The 22483-nt window shown below is 49.0% G+C and overlaps 1 protein-coding gene across 6 annotated transcripts in view; it reads right to left on the bottom strand.

Annotated features, from left to right (window-relative positions):
• FCRL5 (Fc receptor like 5) overlaps positions 1-22483 on the bottom strand; it is a 42890-nt gene that overhangs the window by 7208 nt on the left and 13199 nt on the right. For 5 of the 6 annotated variants that reach the window (XM_074318520.2, XM_074318521.2, XM_088799702.1 and 2 more), the window contains 10 exons: positions 22267-22287; positions 20789-21043; positions 19553-19807; positions 19028-19312; positions 17277-17546; positions 16476-16754; positions 13489-13767; positions 11895-12173; positions 7413-7691; positions 4479-4757 (listed from right to left, as the gene is read on the bottom strand). In XM_074318520.2, the coding sequence (XP_074174621.2) occupies positions 4479-4757; positions 7413-7691; positions 11895-12173; positions 13489-13767; positions 16476-16754; positions 17277-17546; positions 19028-19312; positions 19553-19807; positions 20789-21043; positions 22267-22287 (2481 nt within the window). The remainder of the gene's footprint in view (positions 1-4478; positions 4758-7412; positions 7692-11894; positions 12174-13488; positions 13768-16475; positions 16755-17276; positions 17547-19027; positions 19313-19552; positions 19808-20788; positions 21044-22266; positions 22288-22483) is intronic. The other variant, XM_088799703.1, reaches the window with a different exon arrangement.

Raw genomic sequence — 22483 nt, forward strand, 5'->3', positions numbered from 1 at the left:
CGCAGTGGGTAAACAAGTACTTTGATGTACTGTAGAGGCAAAGCAAATTTGACACACTTCCTTTTTTATTAAATACATTGAGCTGACATTGGTTAGTATATTATATAAGTTTCAAGTGTACAATTCTATAATGCATCACCTGTATATTGCATTGTGTGCTTACCACCCAGTCTAGTCTCCCTCCGTCACCATGTATTTGACCCGTTAATCTCTTCATCCTACCCCCATCCTCTCCAGTCACCACCTTTCTGTTGTCTGTGTCTATGACTTTGTTTGTTTGCTTTGGTTGTTCGTTTGTTGCTTTCTGTTTTATATCCCGTGTGAGTGAAATCATATGGTTCTTGACTTTTTCTGACTTGTTTCGCTTAGCATAATAATCTCAAGATTCATCCATGTGGTGGCAAATGGCACTATTTTATCTTTTCTTATGGCAAAGTAGTATTCCAGTGTGTACATATACCACGACGTCTTTATCCAATCATCTATCGAAGGACACTTTGGCTGTTTCCTTGTCTTGGCTACTATGAAGAATGCTGCAATGAACATACAGGTACATATATCTTTACGAGTAAATGTTTTCAAATTTTTTCAGGTAGATATCCAGTAAAGGGATTGCTGGGTCATATGATAGTTCTATTCTTAATTTTTTGAGGAACCTCCATATTGTTTTCCATAGTGGCTGCACTAATTTGCAATCCCACCAACAGTGCAGAAGGGTTACCTTTTTTCCAAATCCTCACCAACACTTGTTGTTGATTTATTGATGATAGCCATTCTGACTGGTGTGACGTGATATCTCATTGTGATTTTAATTTGCATTTCTCTGATGATTAGTATCTTTAAGTGTCTTTTCATATCTATTGGCCATCTGTATGTCCTCTTTGGAGAAATATCTATTCAGGTCCTCTGCCCATTTTTAACCAGACTATTTGTTGGTTTGCCTTTGAGTTGTATGAACTCTCTCTATATTTTGGATATTAGCTCCTTATTGGAGGCATTGTTTGCAAATACCTTCTCCCACTTATTTGGTTGCCTTTTTCTTTTGTTGATGGTTTCTTTTTGCTGTGTAGAAGCTTTTTAGTTTGATGTAGTCCCATTCATTTATTTGTGCTTTTACTTCCCTTGCCTTTGGGGTCAAGTTCATAAAATCCTCTCTGAGACCAAGGTTTGTAAGTTTAGTGCCTATGTTTTCGTCTATGCATTTTATTGTTTCACATCTTACATTTAGGTCTTTGATCCATTTTGAGTTATTTTTTGTGTGTATGGTGACAAATAATCTAGTTTCATTCTTTTGCATGTGGCTTTCCAATTTTCCCTACACAATTTATTAAAAAGGCTTGTTTTTCTCCATTGTATGTTTTTGGCTCCTATATCAATTCTGTCCCATTGTTCCGTGTGTCTGTTTTTTTGCCAGTACCATACTGTTTCGATTATTATTGTCTTACAGTATAGTTTGAAGTCAGGGAGTGTGATACCTCCGGCCTTGTTCTTTTTTCTCAGAATTGCTTTGGCTGTTTGCGGTCCTTTGTGGTTCCGTACAAATCTGATGTTTTTTTTTTGTTCTATTTTTTTTTTTTTGACACACTTCCTTGAATGGCAATTTGGCAATAAATATCAAATTTAAAATGCACATAAACTGACTCAGCAAATCTACTTCTAAGACTATTTTCTGTAGGGATACTGACAAAAGATATGCAAAGATAGTTGTCAAAGATTCGTATTGTAGCATGAAAACTAGAGACAGCCTAGTTGACCGGCTACTGAAACATGGAAGATATCCAAGACATAGTTTTAAAACTAAAGTCAAGATGTATTTTTAAGTGAAAATTGCAAGTTGCATAACTATATGTGTAATATGATTCTACTTTTGTAACAAATCCTATGCCTTCATGTTTGTAATATATCTGAATAGCTCTGGAAGAATACACACAAAACTATTGACAGAGGTTATGTCTTGGAAGTATGTGGCTATGAAAGCGTGTGGATGCAGGTAGAAGGAGACTTTTACTTTTTAGTATTATTCCTTTTGTACCATTTAATTTTTTTTATCACAAAGATTTCTGTATTCTTTCAGAATAACACATCATTTAAAACCAAAAGGTGGTGTTTAAACGTGGCCAAAAAGGGTGAAGACTAATGTTAAGAGCTGGGTAGATCCGTGTTCCAACCTGGCTTCAAACATTGCTCGCCAGGTCTGAAAGGTCTGAACACTAGTTACGTCACCTCTCTAAACCTCAGTTTCCTTTCCTGCAAAGTGGGGATAAAGATGGTTTGAGGATTAAACGAGAGGTTGCACATCAGTCCCCAAGGCCAGGGCCTGGCCCCGTCAAGGGTTCAGTGACGATGATGGTGGTGATGATGACAGCGAGAGGTGTCTTCTCCTGGCAGGTCCTGTTCTGCATGACCCATGTCTCAGACACAACCCCTCTGGGTGGGGCAGGGAGCCCATCAGGGGTGACAGCAGTAGCAGGGGAGTCACAGAAACAGAAGACTGGGGATGAGCAGGAATGATGACTAGCGTGGGAGGTGTGATGTGCATGTCCGCTGTGCTGGGGGGCGTGAAACAGGTGACTGCGGCGACTGTAACAGGTGCGTGTGTGAGTCCCTGTGAATCTTGGAGGAAAACTGGCTGCCTGCCAGTGGGGAAGAAGAATGGCCTGGCTGGAATGAAAACAATCGAACCTGAAGTCCAGGTGCCTCCTGGCTGCACTAGGCATCTTGTTGAAGTCCCGGGTCCTGGGCTGGCCCCCAAGCGAGTCTGCTCACGGGACTTTGTCTCTATTCCTAAGGGTCCAGGGACCCAGCCACGAGAAGAGACTCAGCGTACCAGCCTTATCTCACCTCATAGCTCTCTGAGGCACTGACGTGCCATTTCATGGTCTCCTGTTTCTCTGGGGTGTCCCAGGAGTGGAGACTCCCAGCTTCTCCTTTGGCATGTTTCCTTCTGTGATATTATTAGTCTGAATAACCCATATTCCTTGTGAACCAAAGTCACAGAATTCTAAAGCTGGGGACGACAATTATTTCCACGTAGTCTGATTTTCCCGCATTCTGGGTGAGGAAATCGAAGTCAACATAGGGAAATATGCTTGGCCACGGTCATACAGCCAGTTATCTTCAGAGCCCAGACTAGGACCTTCATCTCAGCAGACATTAGCATACTTTGCTATTCCCCGGGTCTCCTTAAACAGGGGTTTAGACATTTGGCTTACAGGCACCATCATCACAAAGCAGACCCAGAGCTCACAGATGCACTTTCCCTCTGGATAACACACTTCACGGATGAGGTCACGGGGCAGCTTAGAGAACGGAGCGATTTGACCACTGGGCGGCCACTTCCACTCCACGGTTTCCTGTTCACACCTTTTCTATGCTGGCCCCCTGGGTCCCCACTGCTTTCACAATCACTTGGGGAACTCACTTGACTGGAGGTGTCTCCTGAAAGGCTGTGTGCACAACTCTTAGTAACAGAATTTCCAGTGTGGAATTGTGGGGAACACTTACATCCTTTGTAATGAAAGCTGCTCGAGAGCAAGGAGGCTTGTGGGAGGCACTGAGAGGAGAACCTAGTCGGGGAATGGCCTCCCCTTCCTTGCAGCAGAGAAGCCCCCACGCAGAATTCTCGGGATTCCCTGTTGTGTCAGCCCACGTTCTAAAGAGTCTGCTTGGGAGTAACCTGCTGCTAAGTTAACTTTATCAATCATTGTTACAAAATGGGGCAGTCCCTCATGGTTCTGTTAATGAAAAACAATTGTTCTCACCTAACCCAACTACCTACTTTCGGTTCAAGGCAGCTTTTACCTCAGCTGGCTCGATTTACCTTGGCTATCATATAAGGTCATTGACAAGGAAGGGAGAGCCATGCAAGTTCATTGCCAAAACACTGCAAAATTGTGATAGCAGAGATAAGTTCATTGACCACAAAGGTAGTTTTTAAAGAAGGCAGATGTCAGAAAGTTTACAAACATTGGACTAGACCATCAATACGGACCATCAAAACCTGACATCATCCACCCCCCAACCCCCGTCCACCCTTGCTGAGATGTTTCTGAGTTCCTGGCCCTTTCTGTCCACCTGTGTTCTTCAGTGACCTTTCTCTGATGTGAAATTCATGGACATGTATATGGGCACATGAAAGCTCATATATGACAATGCCCTTATTCCTTTCCTTTCATTCTAGAGTATCACACTTTAATAAAAATGTATTTCAAAAAGAAAAAGAAAAAGAAATTAAAGAGTCTGCATGGCATTTTTGGTGAGTTTTCATCATAGTCAAGACAGTTTGAATGGGGCTGTTGGGAAGGGCCTGCTTCCTGAAACCATAAGCACGGGAAAGACCCCAGATGTCCCAGTGCAGGTTCTGTAGGCAGGAAGTGGGCTAGGATGTCACACAGGGTGACAGGAGCGCTACAGCACTCTTTCAGCCGCTGGGAAGGAAGGCCCAGTCAGCCCTTGATTGTGCCGCTGGGCCAACTCACCTGTGACACTGAGTGTCACCACCTCACTGAGCTGGGCCCCCAGCCCATTGTTGGCCTCACAGGAGTAGTTTCCGGAATGTTCTGCAGTCAGAGACAGGATGAAGGACACTCCTCCTCCAGAGGGGGCCGAGCTGTTCCCCAGGGTGACACCGTCGTGATAAAAGCGGTACAGGATCGGGGGAGAGCCTGTCTGGGCCTCACAGTGAAGCTCCACTGTGTCTCCCACCAGGGCCTGGGCTCCGGGCGCCCTGAGGGTGAGGACGGGCCGAGAAGCTGGAACTGAGGGAGACAGAATAGTTAGCTATCAGCTCCTACTGTTTAAATATGTTTCTTCATAGTAAAACCATTTCAAACAGAATTTTTTTTTTTTTTTTCAGTTTTTGACCTCGTGACATCACTCAGAACTCAGCTATAATTTCTTCAGATCTGAAGAAACAATCGTGTGTGCAGTGCTAGATGTAGCTCAGGGCACCTGAAGGTCCAACCTCAAATGTGTCTGAAAACAGTAATTAAATGGAAACCTGGGTGTCTGAGAAGGCAAAAGACAATGGGGAAAAGGGGAAATCATTCCAGTAGCAAACGAGGGGTGGGAGGTGCTGTTGCCACCCAGCCGGGGCGCAGCCGAGCCGGGGCTGCCTCAGAGCTGCGGCCGTGGGATGCTGAGCACTGGTGCTTTGCTTGCTCAGTCTTACATTCATCCACTCATCAAAAAATACTTGCGCCATTTACATTTCGCAGGAACTAGACTGGTTACTGGGGATTCAACAGCGAGACAGGCACAGCACCGCCCCGGATCTCAGGGAGCCTACAGTGCAGAAGCCATGACAGGAAGCAAGTCAATCAAAACACAAAAATTGAATTGAAACACTGATGATTGATGTGAAGTAAAGAACAGGTTCCACACTGGGACCTGATGTCGTGGGGTCAGTCAGGGATTCCTTCCTCACACAGTAACGCTTGAAATTAACCAGGTGGAGAGGGAAGTAAAGGACGCATCAGGCAAGCAAACAGTGTGTGCAAAGGCCCTGAGGTGGGAGCTTTTGTGTTACTGCAACAAGATGGCGGCAGCACTAAGAGAAGGGCCTGAAGCAAGCCATGAAGCAGGAGCTGGGGAGCTAGCGGGGCTTCACGAGCCATGGTAAGCACTGAGCCCCCTTCGCGGAGCAGTGGGAAGCCTGCAGGTGTGTCTGAATGGGGGCGTGAAACGATCAAATCTGTCTTATCGTACCATTCGGATTTCAGTGTGCGGATGGCCTGTACTGGGACAGAGGCGGAGTAGAGATGGGTCACAAGTGGAGTGGAGAGGTGGCCTTGCAGCAATGGATGCGATGGCAGGTTTGACTAGGACAGTGGCTGTGGAGACCGGAAGCAAAGAGCCAGGAAATACTTGGGAAGTAAAATCAACAGGCCCTAGTGGTTAACTGGCTGCGGGGAGCAAGGGAGAGAGAGGCCGAGGAGAATTCCTGGGTTTGTGCCTGTATATCTGGGTGGACGGTGGTGTCTTTGACGAGGTAGGGACGCCTGGAGGAGGAACAAGTCTGGGGGGGAATGTCATAAGCTCAGTGTCACAGCCGCTCAGGTCCGTGAGCATCTGAGATGTGAGTGCAGCTATGGCAGGTACTCAGGTGGGGGGTCTCCTCTGAAGAGAGAAGTCGAGGAATCGTTTCTAGATTACGTGCCCAGGACCCTCCACAGCAGGAAAGTAGGTAAGAAAAGAGGGTGACGTAGGACAAAGTCCCGGAACACACCGAGCTTTAAAGTTCATGTATAAAAAGAGGAATCAGTAAGGAGGCTGAGAAGGAGTGGCCAGAGAGGAGAAACGCAGGCAGGGAGCCGTCACCGCAGACCTGGACGGTGTCAAGGAGGAAGAAACGCTGAACCACATGGGCCGCTGCTGACAGATCAGGCGTGAGGAGGACTGGACAATGGCCACTGGCTTTCAAGTCATGGAGGTCATTGGTGACTTCCGGGAGGGCCGTTTTCATGGGAAGGTCATTAGAAAACAGAGGGTTAGAACCTTGTGGGTAACAAGGGGTGGAGACAGTCTGTGTTGCTGAGTCTTCTTAGAAGTTTAGCCACAAAAGAGAAGTGGCTGGAGGCTGACATGGGACCAAGTGAGGGTTCTGGGATAGGGTGTCAGTGAACTGGGGGTTCTGTTGAGGAATGAGAACAACAATGACTGGAGACGTTGAAGAAACAGGAAAAAGCACAGGAGACTGTGGTCAGATAGCTGGCGTGGTGTGTGCATGTGAGAGCGGGTGGCTTGTGTGCAGAGGGTGACAGCCCACGGTGCTGACTGGGTCATCGTGTGGACGTTAGAGTCATGGCACGATGGCAGAGTGGGGAAGAGAGGAAGGCTGTGAGTGAGGGGCCACAGCTGCATGGAATGTGGGCACCACTCGGTCAGCCCGTGACAGGGCCAGGTGCCAGTGAGCGCGGGAACTAAATGGGCAAGGGGCCATGGACGGGGTCAGCATGCTGAGAAGTCTTTTAGCAAGAGTTCTGGGTCGGGACCGAGCTGCTCTGGGACAGGGGCAGGGGAGCTGGAGAGAAATTCAGAGTCAGTGACAGCGTGAGTTGGCCTTTCCATTGATGGCCAAACAGAGGAAACCCCAACTAAGTATCTTCTGAGGTGAGACACGCGGAACTTTTTAAGTCCCTTCCCTGCTGATCACGGTTGACCACAATGCAGCTTGTGTTTTGATCACAATGGCTGCAGTGTTGCTACCTGGAAACGCATAGCAAGCAAAGGGAAGGCACAAGTTCCTGAAAATGTAGAAGCCAGAAGAATTCCCAGATGGAGGCTGTGTAGGCAGCAGGCTGACCGTGATGTGACAAAGCAAATGGCCTTGTGGAACCTCTAGTCTCAGCTGCTGGAGAAGACGGGGAGATGGTCTTTCCCACGTTATGCTGTAGTTGGAAGGGCCAACTCACCTGTGACACTGAGTGGCACCACCTCACTGCGCTGGGCCCCCAGGACATTGTCGGCCTCACAGGAGTAGTTTCCAGAATGTTCTGCAGTCAGAGACAGGTTGAAGGACACTCCTCCTCCAGAGGGGGCCGAGCTGCTTCCCAGGGTGACACCGTCGTGATAAAAGCGGTACAGGATCGGGGGAGAGCCTGTCTGGGCCTCACAGTGCAGCTCCACTGTGTCCCCCACCAGGGCCTGGGCCCTGGGCGCCCGGAGGGTAAGGATGGGCTGAGATGCTGGAACTGAAGGCAAAAATGAGTTAGTCGATACCAGTATCTTTTTCTTTTTTTTAAAAAACAGCTCCTCATAAAAAAAGAAATCCTACAGAGTTGTATAAAGTAAAAATTAAAGGTTTTCCCATTTCCTTTATTTTCATATTCCCGAGATTACTAGTGGCGAGTACTTGGGACGCTTTCTAGATCTTTTCCATGTATAAGCACACACATACATCCCACGTGCACACACACATGCATACACACACCCCATGCATGGGATCAAACACACACACACCACCTCACGTGCTAGATCTACACATTGATTTCCCCCTTAGCAACATACAATGGGCATCTCTCTGTTATGACTATCTCAGTCACTTATAAAAATCACTATTGAGGTATAATTTACGCACAATAAAATGAGACTCTTTTAAGTTTACAATTCGATAGTTTGAGATAAATATCGCTTGATTGTTTTAACAACCACAAACCATTTTCTTGCATGGATTTACCATAATACATTTAAGCAATTCCCCATTAATGGATGTTTAGGTTGTTACTTTCTAATTTCCAATAATGCTACATTAAACAATTATATATATGTGTATATATATATATACACACACACACACACCACACACACACACACACATACATATATCCAGTATATATACATCCAGTATATATATGGATGACATATATATATATATATACGTGTGTGTGTGTGTGTGTGTGTGTGTGTGTGTGTATATATATATATATATATATTTTTTTTTTTTTTACACATTTGTCCATGCACTTCGTAGGATAAATTCTTAGACGTGGAATTTCTGGGATGAGGGATATGGGCATTTCAAATAATGATATATAATATTCATTGTTATTCAAAAAGTTTGGGCCAGTTTACACCTGCACTGATGGTGTTAGAGTTTCTGCTTCCTCATTCTCTGACTGATTATAATCACACAAATGCAGACGTTTGTTTATTTGTTCTCTTTTCTGAGTCTTAAACTGAACAGTTCACTCATCTTATCCTTTGTGACCCTGTGGTTGATTTCTCATGGACGGCCAATGAACTACCATCCACTAGTGATGAGTTTCTGTCTGTAAAGTAGTCAGAAACGATTTACAAAAAAGTTTTCCTGAAGTGAGGAAAACACCTATGGATTTACATATCCAAGTTTTCTTCACTTCCGGAAAACTTTTATTACATCTTTGAGCTTTGTCTTTCTCTTCAGTTTGGTTTTTGAATGTAGAGACACTTAATTATCAACTTGTAGGGGTCTCATTGTCTGAACTCCGTATTTGAAATATTTTTTCTTTTTGTTTCTATTTCTGCATCTTTCCAATTTCCACTCTATGTTTTTTTCCCCTCAAACCAATTTCCCATTCAATTAACAGTTTTCAGATGTACACATTCTATTCTTACTGCTTTAAATTTGGATTTCATCTCTAAAATAGCTTTGTGATTTTCTTTGTTTTTTCTCCTGAGTTCTGCTAGGTAACGTCTTTTTATCTCTTCTGTTATCTCTTCTTTGACTCCTTTAAATTCTTTTTTGTAGTCCCCCACACCTGAATTCATATTTTCTTTAATTTTGTTCAGTATATCCAGAAGAACGTGGCAATCTTTTTTGTCCCCTAAAGTAATACTTTGTCTTAAAAATATCATGTATTCTTTCTTTTTATAATCTTAAATGCAGCGATACAAAGCTTATCACATTGGACTTTTTCTGGCTTATATCTTTCAATGAATGAAGTTAAATTCAGTCTTGTATTTGCTTGAGAATGGTGTGTGTGTGTGTGTGTGTGTGTGTGTGTGTGTCTCAGTGACATGGGGCTGTTGATAGATTCCCATGGGACTATCTCATCAGAACACGTTCCCACAACATCTGCCTGTGTCTCTTGTTGGGGGCACATCTCCCCCACAGGTAGATTATTCCACCAGGAGGTCTGCATGGCTCAGAGAGAAGCTTCTCAGCACTCGGACAAATTGTTGGCCATCGTGGAGTTCCCTCATGCTGGTCCCGGGACAGCCACGGATGCAAAGACCAGTGTTCTCTCCCTCCTCTTCGCTCCCTCATCTCACCTCACAGACTTCGTTGAATCACGAAGGCTGACTGAGGACCTACTTTGTGCCAGACACCCAGTGGGCACAGGGATTGTCACGGAGACCAAAGCTGATGAGGTTCTATTCTTATGAAACTAACAGTCTGATACTGAGGGAGAGAGACAAGAAACAGGAAATAAAGAGGTTTTGGATCTTGCTAACTTTGAGAACAAAATAAAACATGATGCTGGAATAGAGGGTGTCCCAGGGCTTGGGGCTTTCCTGGATAGACTGGGTTTTGGCTTTGGAGTCTGGCGCTCAGAAAACTTAAATTTCTTAAATAATGCCTTTACTCAACACTGTATATTGGGGGAATGGCTTCCTCTGATTGTTCTTGATTCCAGAACCCGAAACGAGAGCTATGAAAGCGCAAGACAGCCTTCAGACCCGTATGTCCTCAAATGAGACTGTAATACTAGGAGCTCTGCACGGACTCGTGTCCCTAAGGCCACGGGCGGTTCCAGCAACTCGCCTTGTTGACGAATTCTGACCAGACCACACTCCCAGCCCCAGTCCCACTCTGACTAATTCCTGCTCCCTAACTGTCCCCGGGGAGGGTGACGATGCTGTCACAGTGGCACTCCCTCCTGCTTTGCCTGGTAAAGGAGCCCAGCTCTGTGGCCCTCATGGGCTCCCCGGTCGCCTTCCATGGGGCCTGGGCAAGTGCTGCTAAGCCTCCCCGTCACTTCATTTCTTCCAGAGCTTACTGAACACCAGGTCCCGTTCCAACGCAAGCTACAGAATTCCGGGGCCAGAAGGGATCGTAATTACTGTATTATCTCATTTTCAATATAAGGTAAAAAAAGTCTACCCAAATTCTGGACTAGGCATTTTCATAGCCAGAGCTAGAATTCAGGTTTTCTGACCTGTGCACATGTCAGACACCCATGGCAAGGTGTTTTCCACATACCCTGGCTCTTTCTAGGAACCCCAGAGTGCATGTAACACACAGTTCCCTAAAGAAGTATTTTCTTAAACACAGTCATTATGTGTTGTGCTGTCCCAAGGGATCCTGCTGTCTTGGCCATGGTGTGTTGGGTCGTGGTTTTAAGAACAACCCATTACAGACTTTCCAGTGACCTAGGAGATGGCCTCGAGGCCAGGCCGCCCAACTAGTCAGACGGGCTACAACCACTGCTTAGGCAGCTGGAGCAGAAGCCGAACACAGAGCAAGAAGTCACCCCCAGAAGCTCTGCTATGGATCTGGGTATGTATGCTGGCCTGTCTTTCTCACTCTCTGGGTATCCCACGAACCTTCATCCCGGGAACACCTGGGGATCTGTTTTCTGTCATGTAAAATGGTCTGATGCACCAGACTCAGAATTTTTCTACCATACTGCTGCTTTTCTGAAAAGAAAACCAGATTTTCACTCTCTACTAAACAAAATCCAAGTGTAAAGAGGTAATTTTACCCCAAAATGACACTTGGGTAACCATGAGTTTACACCTATGATTAGTATACTTTTATGAATGTATGTCATACTTCAACAAAAACTTAAAACTATAATACAATAAAATGATGCTGATTTTAATGGATTAAGATGAGGGGGGTCACAGAAACCCCAGAAAACTGAGGAGTTGGTTTCTAGAAGCCCTCCCCTCCCTCCCTCCTTCCTTCCCTCCCTCCCTCCCTCCCTCCCTCCCTCTCTCCCTCCTTCTTTACTTCCTTTTTTCCTTCCTGCTTTCCCCCTTCAGACTCTTCAAACCCACTGGGAGAGCTTGCCCTGCTTGAGAACCCCTTGGAGAAGGTAAGTTTTTGGCTACTACTGGTCCCTATGACTATGCTTGCAGCTAAGTTTGTGTGTGTTCGTGGGGAAATGTGACATGCGTCTGTGCCTTGAATTAAGAGAAACTGGCTTGGGCACTGAACTCACAGAACAGGAGAGGTAATCTGAGAAAATGCATTCATTTGGTAAAAGCTCGGCATGGGTTGGAGGGGTCTGCTGAGCTAGTGCTGGGTGAGGGCTGAGGCCCACAGAGAAAGGGTTCTGGGAGCAGGGAGCCAAGAGGGACACCAGGCTCACTGGGCTAGAAAATGGGAAGGAGCATGCAGACTTCTGAAGGGGCTTCTGTGAGTGGGGTTTGAGTCAAGGGTGGGTGACTGGCAGGAAACCAGGACTTACCGATGACAGAGAGGGTCACGGCCGCACTGCGCTGGGGGCCCAGGCCATTGTTGGCTGTGCAGTAGTAGCTCCCAGAATGCTCCTCAGTCAGACGAAAGCGGAAGTAACTTTCTCTCCATGAAGTGGCTTTTATTTCCTTGAGCAACGCATCTTCATGAAAAAACTGATACCGGATCGGGAGTGAACCTCTGTGCCCCTCACAGTGAAGTGTCATCTCATCTCCCACAGAAGCCTGGGCCCCAGGAGGCCTGAGGGTAAGGACAGGATGAGACACGGGAACTGAGGGAGAGAAAAAAACGGTCAGCAGTTGCTTCTGCCACTTCCTGTAGGTGGTCAGTGTTATGTCCAGTCTCACCTGCACCAGGAGGCCGGCAGCCTCCAGGGCTGTTCTCACCAGCTCACTCCTGTCCCCAATGGGGCCATTTCAGTCTTTTCCTTCCCCATTTACCCCCCCAGCCCCCAGGATCTTCTGTCCCGAGTGGTGTGGGCCCTCCTGACTATCCACAGCGGCTCTTAGGCCCCAGGAACTGTGTGCATGGGGCCCGCTGCTCTAGCCTGGTGTCCCTTAGCCGTCACCCTGTGCTTAGGTGTCAGTACTATCTGGGGTGCAGCACACATACTGTAACCACTGATGGGGTGAACGAATGAGTAGGATTTACACCTCTCTGACGGCATTTCATAGTGCTGTCGCCGCTCCAATTTCCTCCGGACGTCAGCTGCACAGCTTCTCCGTCTCTTTCACTTGTCCTCTCACTCCAGGGACCCCATCCCTTTCTTTATAACCTATTGCACAACTATTGTGGGAGGGGGTGGATTCTGGCTAGGCCCCAGCCTGGTTCTGTTTACAGAAGAGGAAACCGAGGCCAGGACCAGCCAGGACAACCGACTCAAGCTGTCTCCCGAGAACTGGGCCTGGGCTTTGCCCATGGACAGCCCAGAGCTGAGATTCAACGCTCAACAGAAACGATTTAACTTCCTGTCTAGGCGACAACAACGACCTCGGGGGCCTTCCAGGCAGGACACCAAGCCAGCGGGGGTGAGGTCACCTCCACCAATGTGTTACCCCTTACCTGCTGCAGCCCCACCCCGGGCCTCCCTCACACCACTGCCTGACCAGCTTGAGAAGTGCTCACTCAAGAGGGACCTCTTCGGAGTAACTCGGCAACTGCCATCTGCCTTTGTACCTCACGTGGTTTTCTAACCTGTTCATGGTCAACGTCTGAGAGTGAAGGGTCAAGAGACACCTCTGTGGCCCTGGGGACTGATGCGTGGCCACTGAGAACAACTGCATGAATGAAAATCAGGCATCCGGGGGTTCACAGGGCAAGTGGAGAGACAGACAAAGCAGTTAGCTCCTGACAGGCTGGGGGTCAGGGGACAGAAAGCTGCTGCGCAGCTGGCAAGGGCGCAATGGCACCTGTGCTGCACAGGAAGGAAGCTCACGAGGGCCGACCGCCGAGTCCTGAGCCAGGAAGCAGGGGAGGACTCTAGGTTGGCCCCAGGAGGAAGAAGAGGAGGAAACTGGAAGGTGGAGCGCATTTCTGGAGGGGCTGGTGAGGCGGCAGGGCTGGCGGACTGGCAGCCCTCGTCTTACCATGGACCGAGAGGGTCACGGCCGCACTGCGCTGGGGGCCCAGGCCATTGCTGGCTGTGCAGTAGTAGCTCCCAGACTGCTCCTCAGTCAGACGAAAGCGGAAGGAACTTGCTCTCCACGAAGTGGCTTCTATCTCCTTGAGCAACGCATATTCACGAAAAAATCGAAATTGGATTGGGAGTGAACCTCTTTGAGCCTCACAGCGAAGTGTCACCACATCTCCCTCTGGAGCCCGGGACGCAGGAGGCGTGAAGGTCAGGACAGGACGAGACACGGGAACTGAGGGAGAGAAAAAACCGGTCAGCAGTTGCTTCTGCCACTTCCCATAGGTGGTCAGTGTCATGTCCAGTCTCACCTCTACCGGGAGGCCGGCAGCCTCTAGGCCTGTTCTCACCAGCTCACTCCCGTCCCCCCCGCCCCCGCTGGCCATTTCAGTCTTTTCTTTACCCATCTGACCCCTAGGCCCCAGCCCGTCCTCCTCCTCCTCTGTCTTCCTTGTAGGTCCCTCACCTCCTTGTGCCAGAGGAAGTGACTCTACTCTCAGCGGAGAAGCCCTTCAGTTTGCTGCCACCAGGCGGCGCCCTTCCTTACACCAGCCCCCTGCCCCTCCCCTCTGCCGGTGACCCTGGAACAGTTGACCCTCCGCCCAACCAAGAAGGGTCCCCTCTTTTCCTGACTCTGAGCTCACCTGCCTCTGTTCTGGATGTAAATTTGCTGCCTCTACTGGCTTCTTCCAAACACTATTTAGGTGGTTTACTCCTCTCCATGTTAGAAAAACAACAGGACAAAACAAACGCGCCCTGTCTGCACTGAATGTCTCGCCCCTTTTCTGCAGACTTCCAGAGGAAGTGGCCCACTTTTATTGTCTCCACTTCTTTATCTGACACTTTTTTGTTTTTGTCCATTACACCCGGTCTTTATCCCCTCTAACCTACTAGTTATTTTCTCACATTATGATGATAAAAATGATATTACAATGATAAAATAGTGCTTTTGACTCTGGGTCTGGTGTGTATGCGTTTGTCACATATAATCTGCAAACAATGTACGCAGACACGAATTTAATGACCAAAACCATCCACGGGGCAGGTCCTATTATGGTTCCTATTTTACAGATGACAGTAAAAGAGCACAAAGTAGCAAGAGGAGGCGGGAGTCACACCCAGGTATTCTGGCTCATGTTTGTTTTCTCGGGGCTTTGCGGCTAGAGCAGGGGTGTGACTCAGGGCTTATCTTTTGCCATCTCTCAACTCTGCTTTATTTAACTGCCCCTTAGTTTTTGCCTAAAGCCATCTCTTCCCTAGGTTTCTAAGGAACATACTCTCCCCAGCCACAGTCCCTTCTCAGGATTGGGGGCTGGCTTTGGGGTTCTGTCTTCTAGGGCCCTCCCCTCTATTCTTGGCAGCGCCCCAGATTGGCTCTTCTAACATCCCTTCTTCACTGTGCCGCTGGAGTCTTGTCCCCAATATTAAAACCCTTCACAGAGTCCAGGTTACCCTGTAGAATAAAGCCCAAGCCCTTACCGTGGCTTCTAAGGCCTGGTGACCTGGCCCCGCCCCCTGCCCCAGCTGGCCCCGCCCCTTCTGCCCATTTCACTGGACGATGCGGTCAACACAACAGACCTCCTCCCAGTTCCTTGAACTTTCTCTCCTTCCCTCACCAGTTTTTTAGCATGTGCCTCTATCAGGGACACAGCCTCTTTCTTCCTCTTCCCACCTTTCCCCTCTTTTTCCGGAAAGGTCCCCAGTCATCCTGACGACTCAAGTTACACCGAGAGCTCTCGTGAGAAGTTGGCTTGCATCTCCCAACTCTGACTGGGGCTCTGTCCCATTTGCCCCCACAGCCCCCAGGCTCTTCTGTCCCGAGTGGTGTGGGCCCTCCTGACCATCCACAGTGGCTCTTAGGCCCCAGGAACTGTGTGCATGGGGTCCGCTGCTCTAGTCTGGTGTCCCTTAGCCGTCACCCTGTGCTTAGGTGTCAGTACTATCTGGGGTGCAGCACACATACTGTAACCACTGACGGGGTGAACGAATGAGTAGGATTTACACCTCTCTGACGGCATTTCATAGTGCTGTCGCCGCTCCAATTTCCTCCGGACGTCAGCTGCACAGCTTCTCCGTCTCTTTCACTTGTCCTCTCACTCCAGGGACCCCATCCCTTTCTTTATAACCTATTGCACAACTATTGTGGGAGGGGGTGGATTCTGGCTAGGCCCCAGCCTGGTTCTGTTTACAGAAGAGGAAACCGAGGCCGCTTCCAGGACCAGCCAGGACAACCGGCTCAAGCTGTCTCCCGAGAACTGGGCCTGGGCTTTGCCCATGGACAGCCCAGAGCTGAGATTCAACGCTCAACAGAAACGTTTTAACTTCCTGTCTAGGCGACAACAACGACCTCGGGGGCCTTCCAGGCAGGACACCAAGCCAGCGGGGGTGAGGTCACCTCCACCAATGTGTTACCCCTTACCTGCTGCAGCCCCACCCCGGGCCTCCCTCACACCACTGCCTGACCAGCTCGAGAAGTGCTCACTCAAGAGGGACCTCTTCGGAGTAACTCGGCAACTGCCATCTGCCTTTGTACCTCACGTGGTTTTCTAACCTGTTCATGGTCAACGTCTGAGAGTGAAGGGTCAAGAGACACCTCTGTGGCCCTGGGGACTGATGCGTGGCCACTGAGAACAACTGCATGAATGAAAATCAGGCATCCGGGGGTTCACAGGGCAAGTGGAGAGACAGACAAAGCAGTTAGCTCCTGACAGGCTGGGGGTCAGGGGACAGAAAGCTGCTGCGCAGCTGGCAAGGGCGCAATGGCACCTGTGCTGCACAGGAAGGAAGCTCACGAGGGCCGACCGCCGAGTCCTGAGCCAGGAAGCAGGGGAGGACTCTAGGTTGGCCCCAGGAGGAAGAAGAGGAGGAAACTGGAAGGTGGAGCGCATTTCTGGAGGGGCTGGTGAGGCGGCAGGGCTGGCGGACTGGCAGCCCTCGTCTTACCATGGACCGAGAGGGTCACGGCCTCACTGCGCTGGGGGCCCAGGCCATTGCTGGCTGTGCAGTAGTAGCTCCCAGAATGCTCCTCAGTCAGACGAAAGCGGAAGGAACTTGCTCTCCACGAAGTGGCTTCTATCTCCTTGAGCAACGCATCTTCATGAAAAAACTGATACAGGATCGGGAGTGAACCTCTTTGGGCCTCACAGCGAAGTGTCATCTCATTTCCCTCAGAAGCCCAGTACCCACGAGGCATGCGGGTCAGGAGAGGACGAGACACGGGAACTGAGGGAGAGAAAAAACCGGTCAGCAGTTGCTTCTGCCACTTCCTGTAGGTGGTCAGTGTCATGCCCAGTCTCACCTGCACCGGGAGGCCGGCAGCCTCCAAGGCTGTTCTCACCAGCTCACTCCCGTCCCCCACGCTGGTCTTGCTTTTTTTTTTTTTTCCTATTTCTGAGCTGATCTCAGTCCTCTGCTGTCTCCCCTTTCAGGTGACTCACTCGCATTTTGCAGAGGAAATAAAACTCTCAGGGAAGAACCCCTTATTTTGCTGCCACCAGACCCATGCCTCTCCCTTGTCCCTTCACGCTGCCTTCTTACCTCTCACTACCCATCGTCCTAAGTCTTCTTGTCAGCTCCTGCTCTATTGCCCCCTTAACTGGGTTGACCTCAGGGCTCTGCCTCTGACCTTTCTTCTTTCCAGACTCACGTCCTCTCCCAGGACCCCGTCCTCCGTCACTACCCTGTCCCTCGCAGTCTTCCCTGAGCTCGGTAACCCCTCCCTCAGATGGTATCTGACAGACGCACCTCTGATATTGATGGTGACTTCCGCGCTGTGAATGGAGTTGGCTACACAGTAATACTTGCCAGCATCACTGCTTTTTACCGTGGAGATCCTGAATTCTGCATCCCGGGAAAGTGCAATTTCTGTTGCTCTGAGCAGTTTGGGTCTTCTGTACCAGGAGACACTGATGGGCCCTGGGACTCCACGTACTGAGCAGATGAGGACCAGCTCCTGACCTTCAAACACTGACCCCTGGGGTGGGCGAGTGTGTATTTGGACGCTGGGAACAGCTCCTGAATGAATGAAAATGACACATGGGGCTCTTGGCAGTGGGGGGCTAATGGCTGGAGAAGGGTCACAGGACGCGTGGGGCTGAGTCAGCTGAGCACAGGTAGTGGGATTGGCCTGTTCCATGGGAAGAGGGGAATGGTGGACAGACTGGGCCCTCCACAGCTCAGGACACCTTCTGCTCCCTAGCGATCTGTGGAAACCCCTGGTACAAGAGACAGAGGTGACCCTGCCCCTCTTCCCCTTGTGTCCTGCCCACCCCCTGGCACAGCATGGGCCAGTCATTCTGGGCACCACTCAGTGCCCAGCAGGGGCATCGCTTGGGGGAAGTGGCAGAGGTGGTGAAGCGGCCAGGGAGACTTGGCATGTGAGCTGCTCTACCCGGAGCTGCGGGCGCTGCAGGGCCCACCCAAAACCACTCACTGGCATTACAATAAGCTTGCCCCAGAGCAGGCACTTACGTCTGTCCCCTCTAGCCTGTCAGTTAGACAGTCAGAGGAGGCAGACCCAGGACAGTGGGAAAATATGCAATGAGTGTTCCAGAGCCCAGGTGGGCATGGTTTTGCACAGTGACGATTGTTTGAGGCCGAGCCTGTGAGAGCCATCCTGGGGGTCTTGAAGAAAAAGGGAAGCTACCTAAGCAGACAGGGAGTTGGGCCTGAAGTTGGGGTTCCACTAGTTATTCTGGGGGGGGGGGTGTCCTGTGCTAGAAATTACTGAGTTGCAACCATGGGATAACTCCCTCCCCACCTTCTCTAAACTGTCCCTTCTTAAACTGGTGACCTAAGAAACACACGTTACCTGTGACAAGCACAGAAGGTTAATAATGCATTCTAGGCAGTTTAGAAGAAACAATCATAGAACCCGTTCTCTTTTTCGCCCAGGGAGGGCAGTGAGTTTGTAGATAATGCCACCCTTTCACTCCGCCCTCACTGGGGAAAGCATGTACCACAGACTATGCGTCCATTCCTAACGCTCAAATAGGTTTCCCATGACACGGGTCAAAATTAACCAGAGGAGGCTTTTGGTGACTGGGTGCTGGTCATGCTGAGATGTGGGGAAAAGCAACAGTGGGCACAACGCCACCCCAGGGCCAGCAAGTCGGGATGGTTTATTCTCCAAACGTTTTCCTTTGGTTTTCTTGTTCTTAAGGGCTCTGCTGCAGGCAGCCAGCATGCTGGAATCTGCCCATCGGGCGGAGCAGAGCTCACCCAGCCCCTCAGCTTATGCCCACGGGCCCAGCAGGAGGGCGTGTTATCGCGGAAGGGAGACTTTAGAGGGAAAGGAAAGGGCTGCATCCTATGGCACTGAAAGAGAAAACGCACCTGTCCCTCTCTTGTGGACTTTCTTGGCTCTAAGTTCACCTAAGATGCCCACAGAGTTGGGGTTCGTCCCCTCCGACAGCTCCGTTCCCACATATAAGGAGAGGCATTGCCCGCTCTGCCCAGCCCAGTCCTGGAAGATCTCAGAGCCCCCAGACACTCACTCCGCACATGTATGTGGGAACTCGGGCTTTTCTTCGTGACACTGAGAGTCACCGTCTGAGCCTGGCACCAGTAAGACCCTGTGTCTTCACGCCACATGGCCGGGATCTGGAGCTCCGGGAAGCTGCTGCAGCCTGACCCCAGGGCCTGGCGTTCTCTGAAGAAGCAGAACTGGAGCTGGACATCTGACCTCTGCAGAGGGAGCTGGGTCTCACAGGTCAGGTTCACTGGGCTCCCCTCGGTGGGCTGGGAGGGGCTGGCTGTCAGCCGAGGATGGCGAAACAGCTCTAGAGAGAAGGATCACAACAGTCCCCAGAGAAGTGAGGCTGGGACTGCTCTGGAGGAAAACGGAATTCACCCTCCACACCGCGAGTGGACCTGCCCAGGCAGGACAGACCTGGTACCACTTTGCCCCGTGTCCCTGGCAGAACCGCGCCCAAGGTCGTGGGGGACCCGCCACACCCTGCCTGGGCCCAACTGCAGGGACCCTTGTGAGGAACCTGTTTTGGAAATCACGCGGGCTTTACCTTGCACTTGGATTTCCACTGTGTTTGACACAACAGAACAACAACTTTCCTTATCCGCCTTGCAGTGGTACTGGCCGTTGTCCCTTAGCAGTGCCCCATGAACGCGGAAGTCGGAGCCGTCACGGAGGGGCGCCTGGGCCTCCTGGTTCTTGTACATGGTGGTGTTTTTCAGGGCTGATCCCGGCCTTCCGAGGCATCGCAGAACCATGGTGTCTCCTTCAAACACGGAAAGTGGAGCCTGGAGGATGAGGGGAGCTGCAGGAAACACAGGCCGCCGTTTGTTTCATCCCACTGTTTCCCTTCTTCTCAACATTATCCCACGTAGGTTTTATAGGCATGGGGGCTGGGGAAGAGGACTTAAAGTACTTGTCGTTTTCTTTCTTTCTGATTGGCAAGTGAATACATAATGCCTTGAGAAAATTTGGAAAGCAGAAATACACACCAAAACCGCCTATCAGCTCACCACCCAGGTTGTGGCACACGTTTGTTTCAGTTCTCTTTTCCCTGTGCCTGCATGTGAGAGTTTGTGCTCTTTTCTTTTCTTTTTTTTTTTTTTTCATGAAACTGGAATAGTATTTCTCTATTTGATAACTTGCTTTCCTTTAGTATGCTGTGAGAACTTTTCTATGTTATCAGTATCATTACTGGACCTGGTTTTCAATACCCACAGTTTTCTTTCAATAGCAGAAATGTAATTTATTTAGTGAGTTTTCTTGCCTAGAACATTTAAGGTCTTTCAACTCTGGGCAGGTATATCTAAGACTGCTTCAGTAGGTAAATTCTTAAGAGGGGAATTGTCAGGTCCAAGAGAGTAAGCATTTTCTTTGCTTCTTGCCCTATGCAGCTTTCTCTTTCGCTAAATTAAAGAACATTATTACCAGAAAGCTACTGCTTCATATCCAAAACAGGTGGTTTTAGGACAAAAAGGAAATCTTCTTCTCTTTCTCTCTCTCTCCCTCTCCCTCTCTGTCTCTAACCCCCTCTCTCATCTATCTATAAATATGAACAATCCTTATTATGCTCTTTATTCCAAGTAAATTTTATTGGCTTAAAACTATACATAGATTCAGGAACCATTCACATAAACTGCTTCTCAAATTTCCCGTTACCAAGCAGCTTGTAAAAAATACAAATTCCAGGGTCCTATTGCTATACATTTTGATTCAGGGACTAGAGGGCAGTTCCCGGGTAACTCTGTGAATTCTACAGTTTTTATTTCTTTCCCTTTTTTCTCACCTGAAGAAAAGATCAAGTGCACAGAGTCACTTAGAGATGAGCCATTGTGCTGGCATTGGTACTTTCCAGTCTCCTGAACCACACGGGTGTTTCCTGGGGTCACGCTGGATGTTTGGCTCCCTTGGTTCTGATAGAACCATGTTGTTTCCCGTGGTGAGTTGATGGGAAATCCATTACAAGTCAGAAGCACACTCTCTCCTTGGAAGGTAGTGGTCCATGGAGGTTGGAGGGAAATCACAGGTTTGGGGGCAGTTGCTGAGGAGAAAAGAGAAAAAGAGTCTGAGGTGGAGTTACCTGCAGTTCCCACTCCAGTGGATTCTGAGGCGCAGACTAGAGGGACTGGCTTTGGAGAATCCCTAAGAAACACCCCTGGGAAGGTCACGGATCTCTCAAGGCTGCATGTCAGTCCCAGCGTTCGCCTCTCCAGTGGAGAATGATTGCTTAAGGGACGCTAATGAGCAAAATGACTTAAAGAGGGAACTGCCATCAGGATTCCCTGCCAGGTGTCAATGGGGAAAATGGCTGGCTCACCGGCTCCAGAAGCGGATCTTAGAGACAGTCACCCCTGCCCCTGCCACTTCACCATGTTCAAAAACTCCTGAAAACTTCCCTAGGAATTGCTGAAATCACATTGTACACTTTCCTAACAGGACAAATCATGTTAAGATTTCAGCTCAGAGAAAAGCTCGCCTGACACCTTCATTGAATAGATAATACCCAGAAAATGCCCAGAAAAATCCCACCATAGGAAGCTGTGGCAGAGTAAGGAATAGACAAGTCGTTCTCTGGGCTCCAGAGGGGACCTAGACTAGGACGCAGCCGTGGCAGCTGCTCTGGGCCAAGGGGCGAGGCTGCAGCGAGGTTCTTGCTTTTCAAGGGCCCTCACAGGTCCAAGACACTGTGACTGCAGCAAAGACAGTAAGAAAGAGCTAAGAAAATGTACGAGACAGATGATGTGGCTTCTTCTCCAGTTTTTGCCTTTTCTGTGTTTTTCTTTTCTTTTTCCACTTAAGGCCTAGTTGTTGGGTGTTCTTCTGCTCTCCACACATTTCCCAGAGGATTTTACTCCTGAAACTGTAGAGAGTGTGACACGCCTGCTGTTATCTCCACAGTGTGGTGTTTTCGGAGGACTGTTTATAGCTTGCTGATTGGAGAACACCCTGCCCTAAACCCTGCACTTCTGCCATGAAGTTGAAGCTGTCTTGCATGGTTAACTAAAAGTAAATTTAATTTGCAATAAAAATGAGCAGAAGGCCCAGCAAAGGCCGGGAGCTGCTTGTGCATTTGCCACTTCTTCCGTGGAGGGTCAGAGGATGGCTACGCCCATAGATCAGGTGCCACTTTCATATCCCCTCCAGCCTCGCCAAGAAGAACAAGAGAGATTAGGGGTCCTCAGGCAGCTATAGCAAATGTTTCCTATTTATTTGGGAGACATTCTTATCCAGAGACAATGAGGTGAAAAGGCAAGGAGAACTCACCAAGTTGTCCACTGACAGAAGCTGCAAAAAAAATAAAGAGGCAGAGATGAGCACAGAGCATGAATTCTTTGGCTTTTCAAAGGTGACAGCTGCTTTCCCCCAATCATTTAGTATTTCTGTTATTTAAAAAACTATTTAAAAAAATTTAATAGTCATTTATCAAATGTCTATTTATATACTAAGCATTGTGCTTGGTCCTCTAAAATGAATACAAAAT

This window comes from Rhinolophus sinicus, chromosome 7 (genome assembly GCF_057876585.1).
Source record: "Rhinolophus sinicus isolate RSI-liver-muscle chromosome 7, RSI-T2T, whole genome shotgun sequence".
Taxonomy (NCBI): domain Eukaryota; kingdom Metazoa; phylum Chordata; class Mammalia; order Chiroptera; family Rhinolophidae; genus Rhinolophus; species Rhinolophus sinicus.